Raw genomic sequence first — 26,418 nt, 5'->3', positions numbered from 1 at the left:
ATGAAATAAATTAATATGGTGGCACAATTATATTTTTGTCTACAAAACTAATTTCAAACATTTAAGCATACACCTTCAGATCAAAAGATTTTTAAGATCATGAGAAACATTTCAGTGTTTCAAAAATTTTGACTGGTAGTGTATGTAGGTAGGTTACATTGCACTGTTCATGTGGTATAAGATATGGGTGGTGGAGGCCCGCATCACTGACATGGTATGCTTGCATATATGCTAGACTACACTGCTGAATCCTTGTTGGTTCTGGAACAACATTCCTAAATCAACCAAAATTTAGATTTTGGGTTAATTTTAGGGTTAGGTCTAGGGTTGGGATTTGGGGTTTAGACACCTTTATTAACCATTTTCATATAATTTCCCTCTAACTTGGTACAGGTTATGGTTTGAATTTGGGTGTTTACAGGAATGTTGTGTCATGTTTCATTTCCAGTTTACAGCAAGATATTAGTGAGTTCGTGCACACCGCACACAAGGTAGTGTGTGAAGACAACTTTTTCAGCAGCAAACAACACTTGTGCTTTTACACCAGCAGTTTCTGCTGCAGATGATGCTGGTGTAATCTACTGTAGTCTTGTAGAATTATTTCATGTAGTGACAGTCAACACAACAAGCTCTGCTCCTTTTGAACATCATCATTCAGTGGAAGGGGGAGGACGAGGAGTCTGAATTGAACAGAGGTGATCAATCAGTTTGGCTGGATTACTCTTAATGGCATAGGCATTATGCAAAACCATTGAATGGAGATTTCTAACACCAGTCAAGAAAAAAAGTGTTGAGTACTTTTCTCACAAAAAGGGTGCACTTCCAAAAATATTTGTGTATTTACCATTTGCACCAACAGCCGAGGTAACTGCGTTCCACACTTTTTCCTTTGTTAATGAATCCTCTTAAAAATTAAGTTGATGGTAATGGAGCACATTGTTTCTCTAATGTCATCCACCACCAATACAAGAATGGGGTTAAATTCTGAATTTACCGATGTACATGCTGTTGCGTGCATTTATTTACCACAGCCACAACAGAAATGTTGATTAGAAATTATTGAATAATACTCATAAATTTCTGTGACTTATGCTAAAACATGAGATTTTACATTAACTGTAAAAAATATCTCTTTTGAAAAACTGTCAAAGCCTTGATGCAAATCTTGCATCGGTGCACAGTAAAGCGGAAAATGATTTTCTGCTCAGCCTGCTGTCTGTTTCTGGACGTGCTTATATTGGTGGTCATGATGGTGAACAAGTAAGTTGTTCTACTTTTAAAAGGTTGACAAAATAGCACGTTGTGTGGCCTAAATAGACTTGTTGGTCTGGCTGTTTTGAAATTTATATTGTAAGTTTCTAATGAAGATGGGTACATGGACTTACCAAGGCAAGAGTTACCAAGTTATAAAGTAATGAATGAATTGCCCTTTTTATGGATTTTGAGTACAGTGGTACACTCTTTGTAACCATTCTCTTCACTCATTAGGATGGACAATGGTTGTGGATTGATGGGACCACCTTCGACTACACCAACTGGTGCTCTGCAGAACCTAACAACATGGGAGGTCCCGAGAACTGCTTGGAGATAAACTGGACCGGTAAGTATGCAGTTTGTTTTTTTGGATCCTGTCAGTTTTTATTCACAATCCCATAATTCTATGTCAAATAATAATATAAAATGCCTAGTCTGGATGTCAGATTTTTATTCAGACAAACCTATACTTATCATTATAAATTATTTCATGTACATTCTACCAAGAGTTAACCGCTGTTGGAATGATCTACCCTGTTCATACCCAATGGGCTTCATTTGTGCTAAAGGCCTTGATTGATCACAAGAAATCAATCTGCTCCAGATAAACTGCATACATTTAAAAAAAATAAAAAATAAAAAATAAAAATTCTTGTCATCTCTACAAAAATGTTTCATTGAAATTAAACTTATCTTGAATGTCTTCTGAACTCAAAATTCTCAGAAACACTAATTAAATCAATAAAAGCTTTGATAAAGCAAACATTGTTTCTTGTGGAGTTAAATCACAAAATGTATTAAATGCAATGTTGAAGCATAGATAAAAGATCTCAAGCTAAGTTTGTTTATTATATCAACATCTCATAATAAAATAGGGTGACTATACGTCGTCTTTTTCCCGGACATGTCATCTTTTTTGGACCTTAACAAAGCATCATGCCAGGATTTCTAAGTTTGCAAAAATGTCTGGGATTCGGCTTGAGTTGCATTGTGATGTGCATCTGGTCTAATACTTCATTGTGTGTGCACGCGCATATTTGCATTGCTTTAACCCCTCTTTGTAAGTCCCGCTTTCTCGCACATCAGTTGGTCGATTATAAGAGGCTTGCAGCAACTATTGGCCAAATTCCTGCCTGTCAATCGTTCCACGAACGCACGAAGGGCTGTTGTGTTCGGCATCAAACAGTTGCTTGACAGTAGCAGCAAATGACAGCTGAGTGGAAACAATGCCCAAACAAAAGTGCAAAATTACAGAAGATTTACAAAAAAATTCCCATGCTTTCGTCCAGGTCGAGATCCGTGGGAAGCAGAATGTAGGACATGTAAAGCTGGCACTTATGTGTCAGTTGCCAATAAAGGTGAAAGTGATTTAGAAGCAAACATTAGTTCTGCGAAGCATAAAGGGTCAGCAAAAGTTGAAAGTTCATCCGTTAAATTAACGGACTACTTTTTGCGACCATGTAAAATTATCACATTGCTTCATTTTCCATGGCCATTCAAACTAATACTAATAGTAAATGAAGGTACACTCATGGCATCAAATATTTTATTTTAGTACATGAACATTCAAAAGAATGTTGGAAATTTGTATTTATTTATATATATTTATGTCATGCTAATAGAGTGTATTTTTCACTGTATTAAAGTTTGCATTCATAGTAACAGTGTTTTGAACCCTAATATTTCACCCCACACCATGGAAAATGATGCAGGCTATAGTGCATCTGACCATGTTTATTTCTATTGTAGCCTACTGCTGTGTGTCAACATTTCATGTGCTAGTGGAAAGTCAGAAGTTTAGATAAGATACTGTAGATAGATAAGACATTTAGACAGATAAGGCAGTATGTGTATGCAGAGATGAAGTGGAGTGGGGACTGTGGTACATCAACTGTAGTAGGTAGGAAGCTGAAGGAGATGAGGGCCATTTTCTCTCACCTCTGTAATTATTTCCCCCCTGTGTTTGAATTAGAGTAGATAGCGAGTTAGGGAAGTTTCTTTGTATTTAGGTTCATTTTATTTTCTTTATCAGGAAATATAATTCCCTTTATTTTCATTTACTCATCTCTGAAGTTTTGCTTCCTTTCTTTTTAATGTAAAACAAAATAAATCAAGATGAAACATTTGTCTGCCAAGTTAATGTTACATTCTTTCCTCTTGACGGGACATAACACAAACATTTCACAAAATCAGGTTGTTAGGTTTAAATTAGTACAGATTAAGACTCCATAGTGCCCCTGGGCCTGTACACATTCCAGTGAGGCACTTACAATAGAAGTGAATGGGGGCCAATTTTTGAACTTTAAAATACTCACTCTTTCAAAAGTATAGCCACAAGGATATGTGTGTAAATGTGATTTTAGTGTGATAAAATTGCTTACTAACCTTTTTTGTAAAAACTTTGTTACCATGACGATGTAATGTCAACAAACCCTAAAACCACTGTTAAAAATGACAATTCAAACAACTTTACAGCTCAAATAATTTAAGTTTTAACAGAAGAATTAATGAAAGTGTCTTTATAAAATTATAAGATTCACATTTCTGTTTAAACCCTCAAAAAATTGGCCACATTTACTTTCATTGTCCCCATTCACTTCCATTGTAAGTGCCTCTCTGTAACCTCAATTTTTGCCTTTGTTTTTTTTTTTTTTTTTTAAAGAAAAGGAGGAATGAGTTGAAATAAATTTTTGTGGTAACCACAGAGGAGTAGATTCCATGGGGGAATCCCCCAATAATAAAAACAAGCAAGTACAACCCCCCCAATATTTATACCATGAACAATGGAAACATGTATATTCTTCTCACTGTAACCCCCCAATATTCAAGCCAAATCTACGCCCTTGTTTAATCAACATTATGTAACAAATGCTGTCGATTGAGCTTAACTTGTATTGAACCCGGAACATTCCTTTAATTTTTGCATCACGCTTTTTAAGTAAATTCATTTTATGTTAGCACAAGTAGAAAACCTTTGTTAGATATACACAAATGTATCAGTTCATTCAACTTTATTTACTTAAACATGTTTGACCCACCAATAAGATTTAGCAACTAATAGCAAGTTATTTCAACTAAAAATGTATATCACCGTTTCTACTTAATTTACTTGGCTCTAAAGAAAATAATAACTGAGGTCAGGTATTAAACTTGATTCCCTGCACTTCAAAGCTGCACTTCAGCTATGCATATTTACATGCACAAGGAAAAATTACATGGATTGAACAGGATCCAAGTTGACCACTAATGGAACACTAATCACTAATCGTGGCTTTACACGAAACAGCCATTTACAGTAAATCAACATCAATAATACTGAAAAAAGCTAAGATCTCTATGAATTCTTAATAACAACTAAATAAATGCCCACATAAGTTATTTTGACCAAACAAACATGCTTAAATTATTCAAGCAAGGGCTTATGGGTATTCCCCACAACCTCCGTTCTGTACTTGATTGCTATAGTAGTATTTAAAATCTTAATTTTATGGATTTGTAAACTAAAGAAGTTTAAAAAAACTCACAATTTTTAATTTACTTTATGTAACTCTAAGTTCATTGTAAAATGTATATTTTGTGTTTTACACATTAATGAAAAATTAAAACTAAAAATGTTACAATTATTTTCATTTCTGAGGAGAAGCTATTTTGCGGCTTTATCGGAGTGACTATTTAGGTGTAAATAGCACCTGCCACACAGCACGGTTTTTTGCACTCTAATAGTCTGGTGAAACACTGAAATTAAAGAGAAACTGCATTTTTTCCTAAATTTTTTCTCGCACTTAGCGCATGTCGAGTGTTAATTGTGGACCCTGTTTTCTTCTATAAGAAATTCATGAATTGTTGTCTGCTACCACTCACTCTTTCTCCGCTCCTTTCCCTTTTGAAAGTCCTATTTTGACTACATTTCAATAGATTCATTAATGGACTATAAGTAGCCTACATTACATGTACCAGCACCGTGCGCTGGCTTCATTTTCATTGAGGGGCAGGGGGCCACTGACACAGAATGAGACAAGGCAGGTAAGATGAAGCATGCTATTACTATATAAAACGTTTTCATGATAATACCATGGGATATCAATATAGCCTGTGGGCCCCTCTCCAGTAAGGGCCCCTGTTAGTGACAGATATTTGATCACAATATATACAACATACAATGTAGTGTAAGTATAATCACTTCACAACTACACAATAAGCAATTTGTACTCATGATACAATATACAAATAACACAATATTTAAATAGTGTCTTGGAGAGGAAGAGAGGTGACGCAGGAGTAGATTCTTTTAGTCTTTTTAATTATAAACATTGCAGTGGAACAAACGCTGGAACAATCACTAAACCTTAACATTCAAACTAAGCTTAACATAACGCCTCATAATGAAACATTTCACAACATAGCACTTCAAGAACTGACAAAGACTTAACAAAACTAGAGGGTATTTATACACTGAGAAACAAACGAGGGAATAGAAGGCAGGTGCAGATGATGATGAACAGATAGGAGTGATTAGGGCAGTGAATCCTGGGAAATGGAGTCCGGGGGAAAACTTCAAAATAAGTTTTTAATGAAGATGGGTACATGGACATCTTGCAAGAGTTGCTATGTTATAATGTAATGACTGAATTACCCTCTGACTGGTGTCTGGAGTAAAGTAGTGCACTCTTTATAATCATTCTCTTCACTCATTAGAATGGACAATAGTTGTCAAGCCCGGACCTCACATTCACATGGTGTAATTCACTGTGAAAAAAAAAAAAAAAAACACTTTCCTCTCTCTGCCTCATTTCATCATGCCATAACTGCTTTTTGTCAACATTTCATGTGCCAGTGGAAAGTCTAAAATCTAGAATGAGAGAGAGAAGGTAGTATTCATGTACAGAGATGATGGAAATGTCTCAAGAGTGGGGAATGTTGACCCATCTTCTTGATTCTTGTTTGTCAAGACACTGTTTTGCTCTGTTACCAAAATTACCAGTGATGTTAAATGGATCAGTTTTGAGATTTATGGCTTGCTGTCTTGATATTTTGATAAATATACGTTAGTTATTTCACTTGTCTGTAGAATCCCTTGTCTGTAGAATCAGAACTTAGAACTTTCTGTTCCTTGGTGGCTGAAGTCAAACCATGTATGCCACTGTCACAAATGATTGCTTAGGCTAAAGGCTCTATTGCCAGAACAGGCAGGAGTGGTGGCAACCCTGGTGCGTCCCTCTTATAATACTAAAATTAACAGACGCTAGACCATTGGTTAGCACAGCAGTAAGGGGATTATTTTACAACAGTTTGATCAAGCTAACAGATTTTCCACCCAGGAGTAAAAAAGATATGGCCATTTCACGCAGTCAAATTATTTTCTGCATCCATCGAAGTGACCAAGCTATCCATATATTGGACAGCTGAGAGGCCAGACCAGCATTAAATAACATTTAACAATACAATGTTCCTGCCAGAACTACAACCCTCAATAAAACCTGTATGAGTATCCTGACTAGGGAAGTAAGTTCAAAGGCAGCCTGGTATTTTCCACCTCAGATGGGTCATCTAACAAAAGATAACACAGATGAAAATTATTGTTGATGACTCATAGTATATTACTCTTAAGGTGCATTAATGTCTTTGAAGGTCTCATGCTATAGAGAAAGACAATACATGTATGTATTTGGCTGAGGCTTTTACAGTATTCAGAACTTAATCAAATGTAAATCAATTGTCAGTTGTTACCTTACGGAGCTGCTGTAATTCTACTTGATCCAACAGCAACATTTTGTTTTGTTGATGCAACCTAATATTAGGGATGATTCAGTGATATTAAATAAGATTTTTTGACTTGAATAAAACGTCTTGGTTACGTGAAGGATAACCCTGGTCCCTGAGTGGAAACGAGATGCTGCGTAATCGCATTGGGACACGCCCTGAGTGTCACGTGGTCTGAAGCCTGGCCCTTCTACAATCACGCCAATTTATTGGCTGATGGCGCTTTAGTGACGCCCCTAAGGAGCTACGTCATGGGCTCCATAAAGGCGCACTCTTTCGCACCATCGAGACAGATTTTCTGCAGGAAGGCACGAGCCTATGCAGCTGCTAGAGAGTATGGCCAGTTTACGCAGCATCTCATTCCCACTCACGGAACCAGAGTTATGCTTCACGTAACCAAGACGTTCCCTTTCGTAGGAACTCGAGCTGCATAATCGCATTGGGAATGACATACATTCACACCATAAAAACAGTAGCTGTCTATGCCCGTGTGGCAAGCATATAGCGGTGCACAAATGAGCTAAAGTGTCTGGATAAAACAGAGAGAATTATGAGTTTACTCCTGTTCCAACAGAGAGAACCTGGGAAACAGGAGTCAAACCCTCTTCCAGATTATAAAATCTAACAAATGTATGCGGAGAGGACCACCCTGCTGCCATATAAATGTCCTCCAAAGACGCACCTCTAGCCAAAGCCCATGAGGATTTCATGCTCCTCATAGAATGGACTCAAATACGCAAAGACAAAGGTAAACTGCACTTCGTAAGCACTTGAAATTGCATCAATAAGCCAATGAGACAGTCTTTGCTTGGACACAAAACACCCCTCTTGTGGCCACCAAAGCACACAAACAACTGCTCTGATTTACGCCACTGGCTAGAACGGTCAACATAAACTCACAGTGCCCGAACTGGGCAAAAGCATATGCAATCTTTCATGCTCCTCTGACTCAAATGGTGGAGGATAGAAAGCCTGAAAATTAATAGTCTGCGAGTTAAATCATGTAGAAACGCCCTTGGGCAAATAGCCCAAACGAGGTCTTAACACCACTCTTGAACACCCAGGCGCAAAATCCATACATAAGGGATTGATCGACAGGGCATACAAATCACCAACCCTTTTAAATGATGCAAATGCTACTAGCAGGGCCATTTTAAAAGTCAGAAACCTATCAGCAACTGTTGCCAATGGCTCAAACAGAGAACCCAAGAATGCCTCTAAAACAACAGATAAATCCCATAAGGGAATGTAGGCGGGACGAAAAGTTCTAAGCCTGCGTACCCAGCGCATAACACGAGAGACAAGAGAATGTCTACCGACAGAGACTCCATTGATAAGCACATGCTCAGCCGCTCCAGCAGCAACATAGACTTTAAGCATTGCAGGGGCAACCCCGGCCCCAAAACGCTCTTGCTAAAAAAAATCCAGCACTGTACCGACAGGGCAGTGAACCTGATTTTCACCTCGCACTGTACACCAAGAAGCAAAAATACACCACTTAAATGTATAAAGCGGAGCTCTAGCATTCAAAATGGTATCAACCACAGCGGGGGATAACCCATCATTCATAACAGCGCCCCGTTGAGGAGCCATACCCATAACTTCCACAAGTCTGGCCGGGGGGTGCCAAATGCTGCTCCGAGCCTGAGACAACATATCTGTTCTGACTGGAATCTCCCATGGCACTTTCTCCAAGAGAGAGACCAGAGCCCAAAACCATACTTGAGATGGCCAAAACAGTGCCACTACTAGAAGCCGAACCCGATCCTCCCGAACTCTCTGCAGAACTGCGTGCAGCAGACTGATCGGTGGAAATGATGCGCCAACGTGTCAATGCCCAGCGGTGCTGGGGGCAAGAGGGGAAACCAGAGGGGGCAGTGTGACATCTCGCTTAAAGCGAACAGGTCCATTTCTGCTCTGCAGAACCTTCTCCAGATTTGTTCCATAATCTGAGTATGTAATGTTCACTCTCCGGACATTAAGCCCTGTCTGGACAGGAGATCAGCCCCCAATTTCAACCGACCCATGACATGCACGGCTTTTAGAGTCCCGTGCCCACAGAAGAATGCGACATGCCAGTCTCAGCATAGCATAAGAATGCACACCTCCCTGCCGATTGATGAAGGACAACACCGTCCTGTTGTCTGACTGGATGAGGACATGGCTGCCCTGAATGTCCGAGAGGAAAATCTTTAACGCCAGCAGCACCATGAACATCTCCAGACAGTTTATGTGCCAATATTGCCACTGGCCTATCCAAACTCCTTAGGCTGGATGACCTTTGTATAAAGCGCCCCAACCTGTGGAGGAGGTGTCTGTCATTATAACTTTGCGGAATGCCCGACATCAAAAAATGGGTCAGTTTCCATGGAACGTATGCATCAGTGGTTGAAGTCCCTTTGTGGAGTTCATTCAGCACTGAAAAGGTCTCGCATGGAACATGCCCGAGGGAATGACAGCGGAAGCCGCGATCATGAGCCCCAAAAGCATATGAAATGTTATTGCAGGGAGAACGCACCCCACTGTGAACATCACTAGACACTGGCAAAATGACAGAACGTGAACTGGAGACAGTTGTGCCTGCATCGCTCGCGAATCCAGCTCCACCCCTAGAAACAGAGTCTGTTACCCTGGCAAAGCTTACACAGAGCCCTAGGTAAAATGGCTAAAAATGACATCTCGATGTTGGGCACCCTTCTGTCATTTCGCCAGTGTCTAGCGATGCGACTTTTAACACTTGTTTTTTAGCAGCAACGTACACCTTCAAGGTGGAAGAGGACAGCCGCCCTTCCAACCTCTCCTGCAGGAAGGAAAGCACCAATCCGACTGCGCATCTCTGGGGTCTTCACGTCGGGAAGAACACCACTTAGCGAATAGACGCCACTTAAAGCCATTCAGGCGCCTCGTAGAGGGGGCCCTAGCCTGAGTGATTATGTCTACCACCGCGTCCCATCCAGGGGCCAGACATGGAGAGTCCAGAGGTCTGGTCGCGGGTGCCAGATGGTGCCCCGTCCCTGAGAAAGAAGGTACTTCCTCAGGGGAATTCACCGGGGGGGGGGGGGGCGCTGTTGCGAGGAGCTTGAGGTCCGAGAAACATGTCTGGGTGGGCCAGTAGGGTTCTACCAGGACAACCTGCTCCTCGTCCTCCCTGACCTTGCACAGAGTCTGTGCAAGTAGGCTCACTGGGGGAAAAGCATATTTGCTTAGGCCAGGAGGCCAGCTGTGTGCCAGCGCGTCTATGCCAAGGGGTGCCTCGGTCAGGGCGTACAAGAGCGGGCAGTGGGAGGATTCTTGGGAGGCGAACAGGTTTAAATCAGCTGGACCACCGGAGGGTGGAGTCTCCACTCTCCCCTGAGGGTAACCTGCTGTGACAGCGCATCTGCTGTAGTGTTGAGGTCACCTGGGATGTGTGTGGCTCGCAGCAACTTGAAGTGCTGCCGACTCCAGAGGATGAGATGGCGGGCGAGTTGTGACAAACAACGAGAGCGCAGACCACCTTGGCGGTTGACATATGCTACCATTGCCGTGTTGTCTGTCCGAACTAACATGTGCTTGCCCTGGATCAATGGCTGGAACCTCCGCAGGGCGAGCAGAATTGCCAACAACTCGAGGCAGTTGATGTGCCAACGCAGCCATGGGCCCATCCATAAGCTGGCAGCTGCATGCCCATTGCAAACAGCGCCCCAGCCCATTTTGGAGGCATCTGTCGTGACCACGACATGCCTGGAGACCTGCTCTAGGGGCACACCTGCCCATAGAAATGAGAGGTCGGTCCAAGGGCTGAAGAGACGGTGACAGACCGGTGTGATGACCACGCGATGTGTCCCACGGCGCCATGCCCATCTTGGGACTCGAGTCTGAAGCCAGTGCTGAAGTGGTCTCATATGCATCAACCCGAGTGGGGTGGCCAACGCTGAGGGTGCCATATGCCCCAGGAGCCTCTGAAAGATTTTCAGTGGAACCACTGTTTTCTGTTTGAACGCCTTCAAACAGGCCAGCACCGACTGTGCGCGCTCGTTCGTGAGGCACGCTGTCAAAGAGACTGAGTCGAACTCCAAACTGAGAAAAGAGATGCTCTGAACCGGGAGGAGCTAGCTCTTTTCCCAGTTGACCCGAAGCCCTAATCGGCTGAGGTGCCAGAGCACCAAGTCCCTGTCCTTCAGGTCTACCGCCGCAAACCAATCTTGATGCCGGACGCTCACCAGAATGTGTTTTTGCGTCAGCATTTTGAACGGGAGTCTGTGTAAAGCCCAGTTCAGTACTCGCAGGTCCAAGATTGAAGAAAGTCAAGCCGCGACCACAACGTTGCCATGGTCATGTTCTCGCAGTGAGAACATGAACCATCCACGAACGCAGCCTCCGTGTGGGTCGCGCCCAGACACGAAAGACAGCGATCGTGACCGTCTGAAGTTGAGAGGTAACGACCACAACCAGGAATAACACACAAGGAAAGGCATCTTTAAAAAGATGCGTCTTTAAAAAGATGTTCCGTGTGTGCCGCTCTTTTAGAGAAATATACTATTTCAGGAAAAAAAAATTTGCCGAAGAACCCAGGGTGTTCTCTGCAGCGCACCAGTGCAGAGGAGGGAAAAGCCGCTGAATGTGCCGTCAGATCCAGCAGAGGTGAATGAACAGTTGTGAGAATTCAGCTCAGTGAACATGACCGTTCAGCTCCGAAGAGAAAATTTGAATGAGTGGTTGCATACCAGCTCCTTTTATACCTGTATGTCTGGGGGAGTGGCATGCAAATACCACTCACTAATTTTCATTGGCCTTTTATCAAAGACCAGAGGTGTTTCGGGCTCCCAAGAGTGACCCCTAGTGTCACTACATCGACACAACGTCGAGTGAGTGACAGATAGGGAACTCTGCCAGTACAGTAAGACAAAATACACATTAAAAATACATTCTCTGGAAAACCTAAATATCTTATGCAGTGTTGTTTCTAAAACAAGATTAATCTAATTGATCTTGTTTTAAGGATTTTTAGATATTTTTACAGGAAAACAATACAAAAATTATTATCAAGATTACGATTTTTGTCCTAATATCAAAGGTCTTACTAGAAAAAAAGAAATTATGATCCAACGTGAATTTTCTTGATAAAAAATATGATCATGCCTGGTAACATGTGCATGTAAAATAGCTAGAAATAGCATTTTAGCTTAGCGTAAAGCTGACAATTTACAGTGTTTATTTCTATTTCTTCTGCTCCAAACTTACTTCAAACTTACTTCTCTGCCTGCTCGTATAAATGTAAAACTTCATAAGAAAGTGTTTCACCGCTGTTCAAATGCACTTTGGATCGCATCATTTATATGTATAAATGTTTTCCATCTGAAAGGACTAAATATTAAATGAAACAAATGACAATAAAATGCAAAGTAATCTCTTCAGTAATCAAAATACTTTTGGAATGTACCTGTATTCTAATTACCAATTATTTAAATTGTTACTGTAGTGGAATACAGTTACTTATATTTTGTATTTTAAATACGTATTCCCGTTACACGTATTCTGTTACTCCCCATCCCTGTCCTCCAATCATTCCGTGGAGACAACTGAAAAACAATTATGAATTTCACTTTTACCTGGTACCAGTCCATGTTTTCATTATTTCCATAAATGACTCGAACAAACTTTAAAGTTGAAAAGATTGTGGTTTTCTGGGTCGGTTGTATCACTCAGGTCCAGTTTAAACTGAAAAGCGCAAATTTGCGCATATGCGAGTTTCCGTGCCAACGCATATATGTTTCATCACATGTAGAGGTATGTTTGATGACTTGTTTAAAGTAAATAAAGATAATTAGAACTGAAAACAAATGTTATGGCATTATTTGAAGATGTTCAAGGACATGTGTAGTGCTAACAGAGAAATATTTGACTGATTACAAATGATAAGGAAGGTCTGGTAGACCTGATTATATAACAGCCATTGTAAACCAGTCTAAAATAAACAGCGAGAATATATAGAGAATATATACTATAACAAAAATACTGTTCGATTATTTCTCCTATAATCTATGTAGTTCGACCTTTCGCCCCCAGCACTCTCCAATGTCCTCTCGCTCAGGAATTTGCTTGCAAGGGAAGAGACTCTGACACAAAATTAATATCAAAGCGTCTTCAAAGGTTTATTGACAATCAAACATATTTATACAAGAAAAGTGCGTCAAGGAAAATCATCATGCGCAAATAACAGACATCTCTATCTGTGTGCCAGTCTAAGAGGCGCTCTCCACTATCAGAATACCAGTTTATACCAGTTTGTACTAAAAGACGAACTTAAGAAATCCTTGAGCTTCAGATAAGGAGAGCAGAAGGAACAGAAAAACAAGTGCTACGTGTCAGTAAAGACTAGTGACAATGGAGGCCCAACATAAAAAATTAGGCCTGAAACTGAGAGCAAATCTATATTTCTCACAAATACAATGACATAATTTTAGATTTGTACATTACTAAGCATTTGATAATTTAATAAATGTTGGCCTATAGTCTACATTTTACCCAGAGGGGCACCTCAGCCCATGTGGGCAAAGGGGCAGTTGCTCGGGCCACTGTAGCTACCCCTTGTGTACGTGCTTGGAACCAAGTATACAACAGAGAAATTTAATGTCGGAGCGGGATTTGAGTGAACGCTTTTTTACCGGTGAGCATGAGCAGTACTTGAGCTATCTAAGCCATGGTAGAGTACAGTGCAATACAGTATGCAATATGAAATGTATGTGCATGTAAAAAAAACATGTAAATTTATATTTATACATGCCACCTATACAAACCCATGTGTTCAAAATGAAAAATCACTATTTTTACATTTTATTTTTTATATTTTACTACTACCTCTACAAACCCTTGTCCATTTGAACATAATTTCCTTTGCACATTCCTGTTTAAAAACTCATACTATTCATCTTATCCTATAATTCTGTGTCTAGCTGTTGTATTTCTGTATGTACTAGATGCTTCTGATCAGAGGCCAAATTCTTTGTGTGTGTGTAAGCACATTTGGGCAAAAAAAAATGTGATTTCCGATGGTATCAGATGGTAATACCATGGTACTTTGAGATACAATTACCATATTTATGTTCTATTCTGTATTTACATGCTGCTTCAAAGTATTTCAAAGAATACCATGTACTACCATTGCAATTTGATATGTGATTACCTTATTCATATACTGTACAATTGAATTTAAATGGTACTTCCAGGTAATTCAAACAATACCATGGTACTACTATGGTACAATACTAGCCAATATGATTAACGTATTCATATACCATTGTCTTAACATGGTGCCCTCAGGTAATGGTACATGTCCAAAAAACATGGTAATGCCATGGTACTATTTTATGTGTTTTCGTGCAGGCTACTAAATGTTTTGATACTCTTTTGTTGGTGACTTTACCTGCAGTGCTGTTCACAAGCTGCAAAGTTAATAAAGACAATCTTCATCACTGGTAAACGATAGGATGCATTTGCAGGTTTCGTTTCCATTGATTGTAGATCCACTGCAAACAGCATTATCTTTATTTTCCATATTTTAAAATATTTTGTGAACGTTTTAGCAAGTGAGAGCGTGCACCAGATGATTCAGCAGTGTGCACGTGAGCTTTCCGAGTCATTCAGATTGAATCACGAATCGATTCAGACCACTTTGCTATCATGTGTGACCAATTAATTGTAAAGAATCGACTCAGATGAGTGATTCATTTGTGAGTCTGACCTCTTTAGTTCTGATTCAAAACTGGTGATAGTTACACTAGGTACACGCATGATCCAAAATATAGCTTCGCTACTGAAAAGCTACTGGATTTAAAAACTAGCAAAGCTACCACCTCGCTACTCAAAAATGTAGTTAAGCTAATAGCTTCGCTATTTTGCCCATCAGTGCCCAACAGCAGCGTATACAATGAAAATAAAAGTGGTCCAAGAACTGACCCTTGTGGAACACAAGAGAGAGAATGGTACAGATGTGGAAGAGCAACGAGGAGTGAATTTGCAATCTTCGCTCAGTGGGATGTGGTGCCTCAAAAGAGATGCTAATTGTGAGAAAGTTCAAATGTTGACGTCCTTTTGTTGTCTCAGTCAGCAGTGCTTGCTGTATCCAGACAACTTGGCATCACCTATGCCTCTTATTCAGTATTCAGTCTTCTTCTTCTTCTTCTTCTTCTTGTGTTGTTTAATGGCGGTTAACAAGCCAACATATGGTGTATAACCATCACCAACTGGACTGGATTGTGAAGCATTAATAAGAAGGGGAATTAAATCCTATTTTCCAATCCTGTTTTCCTGAGATAATTAAGTATTTCTCTTTGTATTTTTGACTGTGCTGAGGCACAATTCAATAGGTTTGGTAAGGAGAAATTGATTGAATCTATAAATCTCAATTTATTTAATAACTCCTCTCTTTCCTTGTAAACATTACACAATGTAATAATACATGTTCAACAGTCTCTGCTTCACCACATGTCAAGCATAATCCTGTTTGATGTTTCCCTATTTTGAACAGTGAATGATTTAAGCCAGAATGTCCTGTTCGGAGCCTAGTGATAATTGTATCTTCTCTCCTATTATTGAGACCTATTCTCCTTTTTCCAACTTGTTTTTGGATATTGTATAGGTGTCTTCCCTTTTTTTCCTTGTCCCACATTTCTTGCCACTTTATATTCATAAGTTCTCTAATTCTTCCTTTTACCTCTTCTTTACTGAGTGGTATATGAACTTCAACATCCATATGATCCATTGCCTGTTTAGCCAGTTTGTCCACTATTTCATTTCCTTTTACTCCCACATGTGCTAGTATCCAAAGAAATCTCAGGACCATCCCCAGTTTCTGAATTCTAAGCAGATGTGTAAGTCTGTCATATACTAAATCTTGTCTTGATTCAGACTGCCCATTTAATAAGCTATTTAAAGCTGATTGAGTGTCTGAACTAATAACAGCCCTCATTGGCTGAACTTCCTCCACCCATTGCATAGTTAATAACATTGCTATTAATTATATTGTAAAAAATGATACATAATTAGTTGTCCTTTTTTGAATGCTGACTTTGAACCTCTTAATATATACTGCTGCAGCTGATTTGTCTGATGTTGGATCCTTTGAACCATCTGTGAATATGTGGAGCATTGAAGAGTATTCCTGATCTAAATACTGCTGTACAATAACCTCCTTAGGTGTATATGTTTCATTCTTAACTTTATATTGTAGATGGAGATCGACTTGAGCCATGGGAATCAACCAGGGAGGTATATGTTGGAATAACTGAAATTTCTGTAATTCCCAAATTCATAGCCTCTTTATTTTCTGTCCAACCAAAACTTCTTATATTATTATTCCTATACTCCCAGCACTCTTTTAGTATTTCCTTAACTGGGTGTGTCTCAGAATGTCCTTTCATATTAATCCAATAATTCATTGTTCATTTTAACTTGCATATACACATGGGCATTTCTCCCACCTCCACTTGCAGCACTGTTATTGGAGAGGATCTAAAAGCACCACAACATATTCTTAATGATTGTGCCTGTACTGTTTCAATTTTCCTCATCAAGGCTAATGATGTAGACCCATATATTATATATCCATAATCCAGTACTGACCTGAACAATGCACTATATATTCGCTGTAAAGATATTTGACTAGCTCCCCATTCAATTCTTGCTAGACATCTTAATAAATTATTACTTTTTTTACACTTATCTAATACTTTCTGAACATGAATCTTAAAAGTCAGCCTAGAATCCATCCATATCCCTAGATATCTTATAATTTTAACCTGTTCAAGTACCTGATAGTATAGTGTGACAGCGGGGGCGTGGTCAAGCATCTCTCCGGAGAGAGAGAAAGCGGTAAGGGTGCTTACACCTGAGCTAAATTATGTCTAACACCTGTCTCTAATTTCAGTGAGCACAGGGAGAGCGGCATAAATAGAGACACACCGCAGATAGGAGACAGAGAGCCTGGGCACCACAGACCGGAATGAAACAAAGAGTGTTATTATTACAAATGATGAGAGTTTATTTTGTGTAGCGGTGTGCGATTGGAGATTAACTTAGTGGATAACGCAAAGACTGTGAGACTGTAATTGTGCTACAGACGGAGAAAATAAATCCTTACCTAAACAAGGAAAGCTGCTTCTCGCCTCCTCCTTTACACTGGTGCCGAAACCCAGGATTGAAGTTTGGGTCGAAGATGGATGGAAGTCGTCCCGTAGAGTCCTCCCAGTTGGCGGAGATCCTCCAAGCCCTCGCCAGCCTACATCAGAGCCACCAACAGACACTTCTTGAGCTCCGACAAGATCAAGACCGCCGGTTTGTCGAGCTCCTGCACACTCAAGCCGAGGACTGGCAGGCGATCCAGAGCCTCCTCAGCCAGGAGGCGTCCTCAGCCACGACCCCGGACACTCCCACGCCGTTACCCCGCCAGCATTACAGAAAATGGGGGCGGCGGACGACCCTGAGGCCTTCCTGGATTTGTTTGAGCGGACCGCCGAGATCTGGGGCTGGCCGCTCGGCCAATGGGCGGCCCGACTGATCCCACTATTGTCCGGGGAAGCCCAGCTCGTGGCTCAACAACTGCCAGTGACGAGCCTCCTGGCCTACGGAGATTTAAAAAGAGCCATCTTGCAATGGGTTGGTCGCACTCCGGAGGAAAGTCATCAACTCTTCCGGAGCTTGAAGTTGGAGAGCTCCGACCGTCCGTTTGCCTTCGCCCAGCGGCTCCGTGATGCCTGCCAAAGATGGCTGCTAGCGGGGGACCGCGACGTTCATGGAATTTTCGACCAGGTGGTACTGGAGCAATTCACAGATCGAGTGCCAAAAGGGACGGCGGAGTGGGTCCAGTGCCACTGCCCGGCGTCGTTGGAGGAAGCTGTCCGACTTGCGGAGGACCACATGGCGGCTATCCCGAGGGCGGAAGAGCCCTCCTACATTTTCTCTCCTCCCTCTGTTTCTTCCCCCTCCCCTCTCTCCTCTCATTCTGCTCTCTCTCCAGGTCCTGTTCCTGCCCCACGCAGACGAGGAGGACTTCAGCCCCTGAGACCAGTTCCCCGGGAGTGGGAGGCGACACCTACCCCTACTCCAATGCCCCACCGCTCTCCCCCTCAGGGGGGGGCGCCCGCCGACGCAAGTGCGGGCGTAGCGCCTGGGCCGGCCTGCTGGAGGTGCGGAGACCCGAGCAACTTCCGAGATCAGTGCCCTCTGATGGAACTGGGGACGGTGGTGCGGGTCTCAGACCTCCCACAGGCTGCCCCCGACCGGGCCGGAGCGTACTGGATACCGGTAAGTGTCAAGGGGGATACTCACCAAGCGTTGGTGGTAATCAAACCACTATCCACCAATGCCTGGTTCAACCCGAGGCATTGGTCACAACTAAAACGGTGAAGTTGAAATGTGTACATGGGGATATTCACAAGTATCCGTTGGTGACCCTGACGATTAAATTCCGGGGGAAAAGCATAGATTGGAGGCCGCGGTTAGTTCCCGCCTCACCCATCTGCTGATTTTGGGGACTGATTGGCCTGATTTTAGAGTTTTATTAAAGGGAATTTGCGCGGATGGGTCCTGTATGGAGTTAGGGAGATGTGTAATGTGCGATGCTCTGGCAGGGGAGGTGGAGCCGGGGCCGTCCTCGACAGCTAGATGTCATAATGACAAGAGAGGGGTAGAGGCTGCAACCCCTCCCCTTCTCAGGGAATTCCCTGAGGGGGATTTCCCTTTGGAGCAGTCGCGAGACGAAACCCTCAAGCACGCCTTCCTTAGAAATCCTCACCGATCAGGGCACAACGTTTATGTCACGGACACTACACGAGCTGTACGAATTGTTGAGCATTAGATCGATTCGCACCAGCGTGTACATCCTCAAACGGATGGCCTGGTGGAACGATTTAATAAAACCGTAAGTTCGTATGTTCATACACGACGATGCTAGAAATTGGGATAAATGGCTCGACCCCCTGTTATTTGCAGTACGAGAGATCCCGCAAGCCTCCACTGGCTTCTCCCCATTCGAGCTGCTGTATGGGCGACGCCCCCGCGGTGTGCTTGATGTATTGCGAGAGGCCTGGGAGGAGGGACTTTCAAACAGTAAAAATGAAATTCAGTACGTTCTTGATCTTAGAGCAAAACTCCACACTTTGGGGCAGTTAACACAGGAGAATTTGCTCCAAGCTCAAGAACGACAGCACCGACTGTATGACAGGGGAACTCAGCTAAGGGAATTTGCATCGGGAGATAAAGTGCTTGTATTACTTCCCACATCGAGCTCTAAATTACTCGCCAAGTGGCAAGGACCCTTTGAGGTCACACGACGAGTGGGAGATCTCGATTATGAGGTTAAACGAACTGATAGAGGGGGCGCACGTCAAATATACCACCTCAATCTCCTGAAATTGTGGAGGGAGGTGGTTCCCGTGACGTTGGCTACGGTAGTTCCCGAGAAGGCGGAGCTCTGACCGGAGGTGAGTTCAAAACATAAACAGTTCACCCCGGTCATTTGCGGAGACCACCTCTCACCGAGTTTGTGGATGTGTTCTCCCCTCTACCGGGACGTACAAACCTCATCCATCACCTCATCGAGTGCGAGCCGGGGGTCGTGGTACGTAGCCGGCCCTATCGATTACCCGAACACAAGAAGAAAATCATTGGGGAAGAATTGGATGCAATGCTTGATATGGGAGTAATAGAAGAATCCCACAGCGATTGGTCCAGCCCAGTCATTCTAGTGCCTAAGAGTGACGGGTCTGTGCAATTCTGTGTGGATTATAGAAAAGTCAACGCGGTGTCTAAATTTGATGCGTATCCAATGCCTCGCGTTGATGAGTTGCTCGATCGGTTGGGCACTGCTCGTTTTTATTCGACATTGGATTTGACGAAGGGTTATTGGCAGATCCCCTTGACACCAATTTCCCATGAGAAAACCACCTTCTCCACACCATTTGGATTACACCAATTTGTGACACTTCCATTCGGTTTGTTTGGGGCCCCGGCTACGTTTCAGCATCTCGTGGACCGAATCCTCAGACTGCATTCAGCTTATGCCGCTGCCTATTTAGATGACATCATCATTTACAGCAATGATTGACAGCGGCACATGCAACATCTGAGGGTGGTTCTGAGATCGCTGTGCTGAGCGGGACTCACAGCGAACACCGAAGAAGTGCGCGATTGGACGGGTGGAGGTACGGTATCTGGGGTTCCACTTGGGCCATGGGCAGGTGCGTCCCCAAATTGACAAGACAGCGGTGATTGCGACCTGCCCGAGACCCAAGACCAAAAAGGGGGTGAGACAGTTCCTGGGGCTGGCTGGCTATTATAGAAGGTTCGTACCAAATTATTCGGACATCACCAGCCCGCTGACTGATCTCACTAAAAAGGGAGCTCCAGACCCGGTCCAGTGGACGGAGCAGTGTCAACAGGCGTTCACGCAAGTTAAAGCCGCACTTTGCGGGGGGCCGCTTTTACATTCACCTGACTTCTCTCTCCCTTTTGTTTTACAGACAGATGCTTCAGACAGGGGGCTGGGGGCTGTGCTCTCGCAGGTGGTGGGGGGGAGGAGCGCCCGGTGCTGTACATTAGCCGTAAGTTCTCATTGAGGGAAACTAAGTATAGCACCGTAGAAAAGGAGTGCCTCGCCATCAAGTGGGCGGTCCTCACTCTCCAATACTACCTGTTGGGGCGGGCTTTCACCCTCTGTTCTGATCACGACCCACTCCAGTGACTCCACCGCATGAAAGATACCAATGCCCGGATCACCCGTTGGTACCTGGCTCTTCATCCGTTTAAGTTCAAGGTGGTCCACAGTCCGGGGGCGCAGATGGCTGTCGCCGTCTTCCTTTCCAGGAATGGGGGGGGAGTGGTAGGCAGGCTGGATGCCGCCCCAGCCTGAGTCGGGCGGTGGGGATATGTGGCAGCGGGGGTGTGGTCAAGCATCTCTCCGGAGAGAGAGAAAGCGGTAAGCGTGCTTACACCTGAGCTAAATTATTTCTAACCCCTGTCTCTAATTTCAGTGAGCACGGGGAGAGTGGCATAAATAGAGACACACCGCAGATAGGAGACAGAGAGCCTGGGCACCACAGACCGGAATGAAACAAAGAGTGTTATTATTACAAATGATGAGAGTTTATTCTGTGTAGCAGTGTGCGATTGGAGATTAACTTAGTGGATAACGCAAAGACTGTGAGACTGTAATTGTGCTACAGACGGAGAAAATAAATCCTTACCTGAACCAGGAAAGCTTCTTCTCGTTTCCTCCTTACACTTTTATTCTTCAGAAAGCCACCGTGTTGACACTTAATTGCCTGAAGCACACACTTCTTATTCCTGCTGTATATTATACAATAGGTAAGCTAAAACATATACACACTTACTGTGTATACCGAGACTCAAAGCACCAGGGGTTGGGACTAAGATCCTGTCACTTCTAGGTTTTCCAGGGTAACGTTGTAGTATTCCCCTACTAGGCGGGACCTAAGAGCCCGTTACATTTTGGCATCACAAACAGGATACAAACTAGGCAGTGTATTTATCTTTTTGTGTGTTACGAGTCCCAGGCCTTACAAGCTGAAAGATAGCAGAGCTTGAGGAACTGAGGAGAGAAATGGCGGAGATACAGAAATGGTTTGCAAAACAGGTGGGAGCACTCGAGCAAGCCAGAACTGAACAGAGAGAAGCCCTGTCACTGCCCAGAACTGTAATCGAACGTCAAGCTACCGCGCACTCGACCCCATCTGCCATTTATATTCCCAGAGACAGAAAACTACCATAATTCAGTGGTCGTTCAGACAAGGCAGGAGAGTTAAGCATCGAAGAATGGGTTGCATGAATGAAATCAGCCTTCCAAGTGATGAGAGTACCTGCAGAAGATTGTGTAGAGTTGGCAAAACAGCATCTTAAGGATGAAGCCAAATCGACTGTGAGGTTCATGTTGGGTGGTGGTGAAAAGTCTGCTGACGATATCTTTGAAGTCTTACTAGACACATATGGAGACAAAGTGCCAATCGGAACCAGATTGAAAGATTTCTACGAATGTAAGAAAATGCAAGGAGAAACAATACGCTCATACGTGTATGACTTACAAGAGAGACTCAGCCGAGTTCAGTGCAGAGAGCCAAACCAAGTGCCAGATGCCGAAAGTGTGTTAAAAGAACAACTTGCTCTGGGCCTTCGAGATGATAATCTAAGGCATGAAATGAAAAGACGAATTAAAGAGGATGCAAGTTTGACTTTTGTTCAGGTAATGTAAGCTGCAATCACCTGGTCCGAAGAAGAGGAGACACAAGTGCAAAATTATCCAAAACCCAGTACCCGCATTAGAGTAGTTAATGCTGATGCAGAGCAAACTTCCTCTATGCTAACTCTAGAAGAACTGCATGAAGCTATACAAAAAATTGCAGCCCATCAAGAAGAACTTTACCAGACAGTATATGGTAATAGTAGGGTACGGTTGCAACAGAACCAACCAAAAAGATAACCCCTGAGGGACAGCGATGGCCGATACATCTGTTATGTGGCGAAACCGGGCACACTAGTAGACGTTGTGCACGAGGTGCTGAAGCAGCTAAGGTGTCTGATCAGTCTAGACATTCTGAAAGGATGGCTGAAACTAACATAGGAAACGTTCCAACCTGTACAACACAAGCCAGCTCTGGGCCATCATGTTTGTGACAGGATAGGGCGTAAAGATAGCCAACAAATATGGACGATCTGTAGAAGCAAAGATAAGAAGGGTGCTAGCAAGTGTTGAGAAAACTGAATCTCTGAGCCCTGGTGGTAAAATTGGATTTGTTTAACTTGGTGGAAAGCAGGCCATCACCATCCCTCCACTAAGTGAAAAGGTGTTTGAAGGCCATTGCAGAGTGCCACCTAAAGTGAAATGCCAGGTATTAACTGAGCCCACCACTGGTGTAAGTTTACCAAAGGGGCTCCTGGTGGCCAATGTGCTAACAAAAACTGAAGGAGGAAAAGTTTCTGTATGTGTAATGAATTTGAGTGAGCAAACCATTAGACTTAACCCAAGATGCAGAGTGGCAGTAGTGTCCAAGCCACGGGAAGTGTTAACTGAGAATACACCGGAGTTTGAGGAAAAGGAAAGGACGCTTCATGTTAGACGAGTGGCGCATGTTCAAGCAGTTGAAATCCCTGACAATCCTCCAGTACCAGTCCAAGTGAATTACGAAAAGCTCACACCCACACAAAGAGAGGAACTAAACCAGTTGTTGGCAAAGTACAGAGACATATTCTCTAAAAGTGACAGTGATTACGGGTACACACAGGCGGTGACGCATGATATTCACACTGGTGATGCTCTGCCAATAAAACAAAGGCACCGTCGAGTACAGCCACATGTTTTCCAAGAATTCAAAAAACACGTGCAAGACCTAGTGTCGCAAGACATCCTTAGGGAGAGTGCGAGTCCCTGGGCATCCCCAGCAGTGATAGTGGTGAAAAAAGACGGCAGCGTGCGCTTCTGTTGTGATTACAGAAGGTTAAATCAAGTCACATGCAAAGACGCTTATCTGCTTCCTAGAGTGGAAGAATCTCTGGACACGCTGGGAAATGCTCAGTTGTTCTCTACCCTAGATCTGACGGCCGGCTATTTCCAGGTAGCTGTGAGCGAGAGTGATCGTGAAAAGACAGCCGTCACTACCCCGTTCGGGCTATTTCAGTGGACGCGGATGCCATTTGGACTGTGCAACGCGCCAGCCAACTTCCAGTGCCTTATGGGAGTAGTGCTCGGGGACTTGACCTTTGATGTTATATTAATATATCTGGATGATATTATCATATTTTACAAAGACTTCAAGAGTCACTGTGAAAGACTACAGCTTGTCTTTGATCGACTGAAGCGCCATGGTTTAAAGTTTGAAACCAAGCAAATGCTTTCTCTTCAGAGCTGAAGTGAAATTTTTGGGTCACGTGATTTCCTCTGAAGGAATCAAAGTTGACAGTGATAAAAGGAGAGTCTTGGATACTTAGCCTGTCCCGAAGCGCGTGAAGGAAGTGAGACAATTGATCGGATTTATGAGCTATTACCGGCAGTTCGTGCCAAAGTTTGCTCAAATAGTAAAACCTTTGCATGTGCTAATGGTCAGTAAAGACAAAAGGAAAGCCTCTGAAATGTTCATGTGGAGTAGCGAATGCCAGGCTGCATTTGAAAAATTGAAACAATGCTTGATGTCGTCACCTGTCCTCACTTACCCTGACTTTGGCCTTCCCTTTATCCTCATTATGAATGGGAGTCATCAGGGCCTTGGAGCTGTATTACATCAAAAGCAAGGGGGAGCAGAGCGAGTCTTTCATTTGTGAGCAGAGGCCTGAGAAGGTCAGAGAGAAATGACAAGTACTACAAAGTGTTCAAATTGGAACTGTTGGCACTTAAGTGGGCTGCAACAGAAACATTTAAAGAGTACCTGATGTTTTCCAAATTCACTGTACTCACTGACCATAATCCACTGCGTTATCTGGAGACTGCTAATCTTGGAGCAGTCAAGCAATAAGTAATTTCGAGGTTCTGTATAAGCCTGGACAACTGAACACTAATGCTGATGCATTGTCGAGGATTCCCTCCGAGGAAGATCCTGAACAAGAAGACACAGAGAAGGATTTCATCCGACTGGACACTGAGGAAGTACGTGCATGCCTGTGGCCTGCACAAGGGTCCAAGCGGGAAGAAACTGATGTTCAAGTGGCTGTACAAGCATCTATCAAGGAGTAGTGTACGGTTACAGCTGGGATGAAATTAAAGAGTTGCAAAGAAGTGATGCTTTGATAGGTCCCCTATACAATGCCATGTCTAAATATGAAAGACCAAGCCGACCGGAACAACAGAGTATGCCGTCAGTGTTGAAAAAGCTTTGCAGAGAGTTTGGCCATTTTCAGTTGCATCATGGAGTGATGTTTAGATGAAATCTCGACCCAAGGGATGGAGAGAAAATTAGGCAGCTAGTTGTACCGACTCCCTTGCAGCATTCAGTTTATTACAGTCAACATGAGCATGGAGGTCATTTTGGAGAAAAGAGTATTCTGACATTGATGAGACGGAACTACTATTGGCCTAACATGTCTAAAGATGTTCAAGAGTGGGTAAATCAGTGTAAAAGGTGTACCCTTACGAAGGATGTCTTTCCAAGAATCAGAGCTCCAATGACATGCAGCAATGTTACTGCTCCTTTAGAAGTCCTGGCAATGGACTGCACTCAGCTGGAAATGTCCTCAGGAGGGTATGAAAATGTACTAGTTCTGACTGACATGTTTATACAGTTGCCGTCCCAACAAAGAACCAAACAGTGAGTACTACTGCAGAAGCCCTCATAAAACATTGGTTTGTTTACTATGGGTGTCCAGCATGTTTGCACTCTGATCAGGGAAGATGTTTCGAAGCGCAAGTGATCAAGGAACTCTGTAAAGTGTATGGTATCGGGAAGAGTCGTACAAGTCCCTACCATCCTCAAGGAAACTCTCAATGTGAAAGGTTCAATAGCACAATGCATGATATTCTGAGAACGTTGACACCTGAAAAGAAGAAAGACTGGAAAACTCACTTACCAGAGCTAGTGTTAGCATACAACAATCATGTTCACTCATCCACTGGCTATGCTCCTTTCTACTTGATGTTTGGGAAGGATGCACGCCTTCCATTAGATGTCCTAGGTGGAAAGGATTTGGAGGAGAGTGATGCAGAAAACTTGGATGATTGGGTGAAGAATCATCACAGCCGACTAAAGACTGCTGTAGAAGTTGAGAATACGGTCGCACAAGAAGCCTCCAAAAGACGGAAGAGAGTGTATGACCGCAAGTCCTCTGGAGCGCTTGTGAGGCCTGGTGACTGTTTGTTGTTATGCAATCACAAACACAGGGGCAGAAATAAGATTCAGGACAAGTGGGAACAAACACCCTACATTGTAGTTAAGCAGAATCATTCAGACCTACCTGTATTAACCGTCCGACGTAAAAAGGGGGGTCTGTCCAGAGTAGTACACAGAGATCAACTTTGTCACTGCACATTTCCTTTGTCGTCATCTATTACGCTACCTTCTTACGCTACGGTCTTATATGTTTTCCAGCCATCGCACATAGGCAGACTAGAGATGAAAGGGTGGTACAGATGGAAACAAATGGTGTAGAACAAAGAGAGAGTGTAATACAAGAACAGGGGAATGTAGCACAAGAGGAGATCCCAGAAATGGAGTTAGGAGTACAAGAAGTTTCAGATGATGCTGATATTTCAGACACTGAATGTGAAAGTGTCCCAGAGCTCAGACGCTCTCAAAGACAAAACTGTGGTAAATTACCTGTGAGGTATAGGGATGATTATCTGATGAAATAAGGTGAAATATAACTGTGATTGTAAAGAGGAATATGTATGAACCTGTTTGAGTTTGAAAATGTTTGAATAGAATGTGT

General features: G+C 43.0%; 2 protein-coding genes across 2 annotated transcripts in view; one reads left to right on the top strand and one right to left on the bottom strand.

The window, feature by feature from the left end:
• Positions 1-1,143: 1,143 nt before the first annotated feature.
• On the top strand, positions 1,144-1,834 carry LOC127448019 (ladderlectin-like; the record flags this gene model as incomplete). Its single annotated transcript, XM_051710291.1, has 3 exons — positions 1,144-1,260; positions 1,489-1,600; positions 1,764-1,834. Coding segments are annotated over 3 exons (300 nt in total), but the record flags the coding sequence as incomplete, so codon positions are not given.
• Positions 1,835-2,978: 1,144 nt separating this feature from the next.
• The window catches only part of LOC127448373 (uncharacterized), a 50,925-nt gene continuing 27,485 nt past the window's right edge, over positions 2,979-26,418 (bottom strand). Inside the window, exon 3 of the transcript XR_007898514.1 lies at positions 2,979-3,211. The gene's annotated coding sequence lies outside the window, so the exon portion shown is untranslated. The remainder of the gene's footprint in view (positions 3,212-26,418) is intronic.

Source organism: Myxocyprinus asiaticus, chromosome 11 (genome assembly GCF_019703515.2).
Source record: "Myxocyprinus asiaticus isolate MX2 ecotype Aquarium Trade chromosome 11, UBuf_Myxa_2, whole genome shotgun sequence".
In the NCBI taxonomy this organism is placed as follows: Eukaryota; Metazoa; Chordata; class Actinopteri; order Cypriniformes; family Catostomidae; genus Myxocyprinus; species Myxocyprinus asiaticus.
The sequence above is the reverse complement of the archived record's forward strand: the minus strand, read 5'-3'. Positions and strand labels throughout refer to the sequence as shown.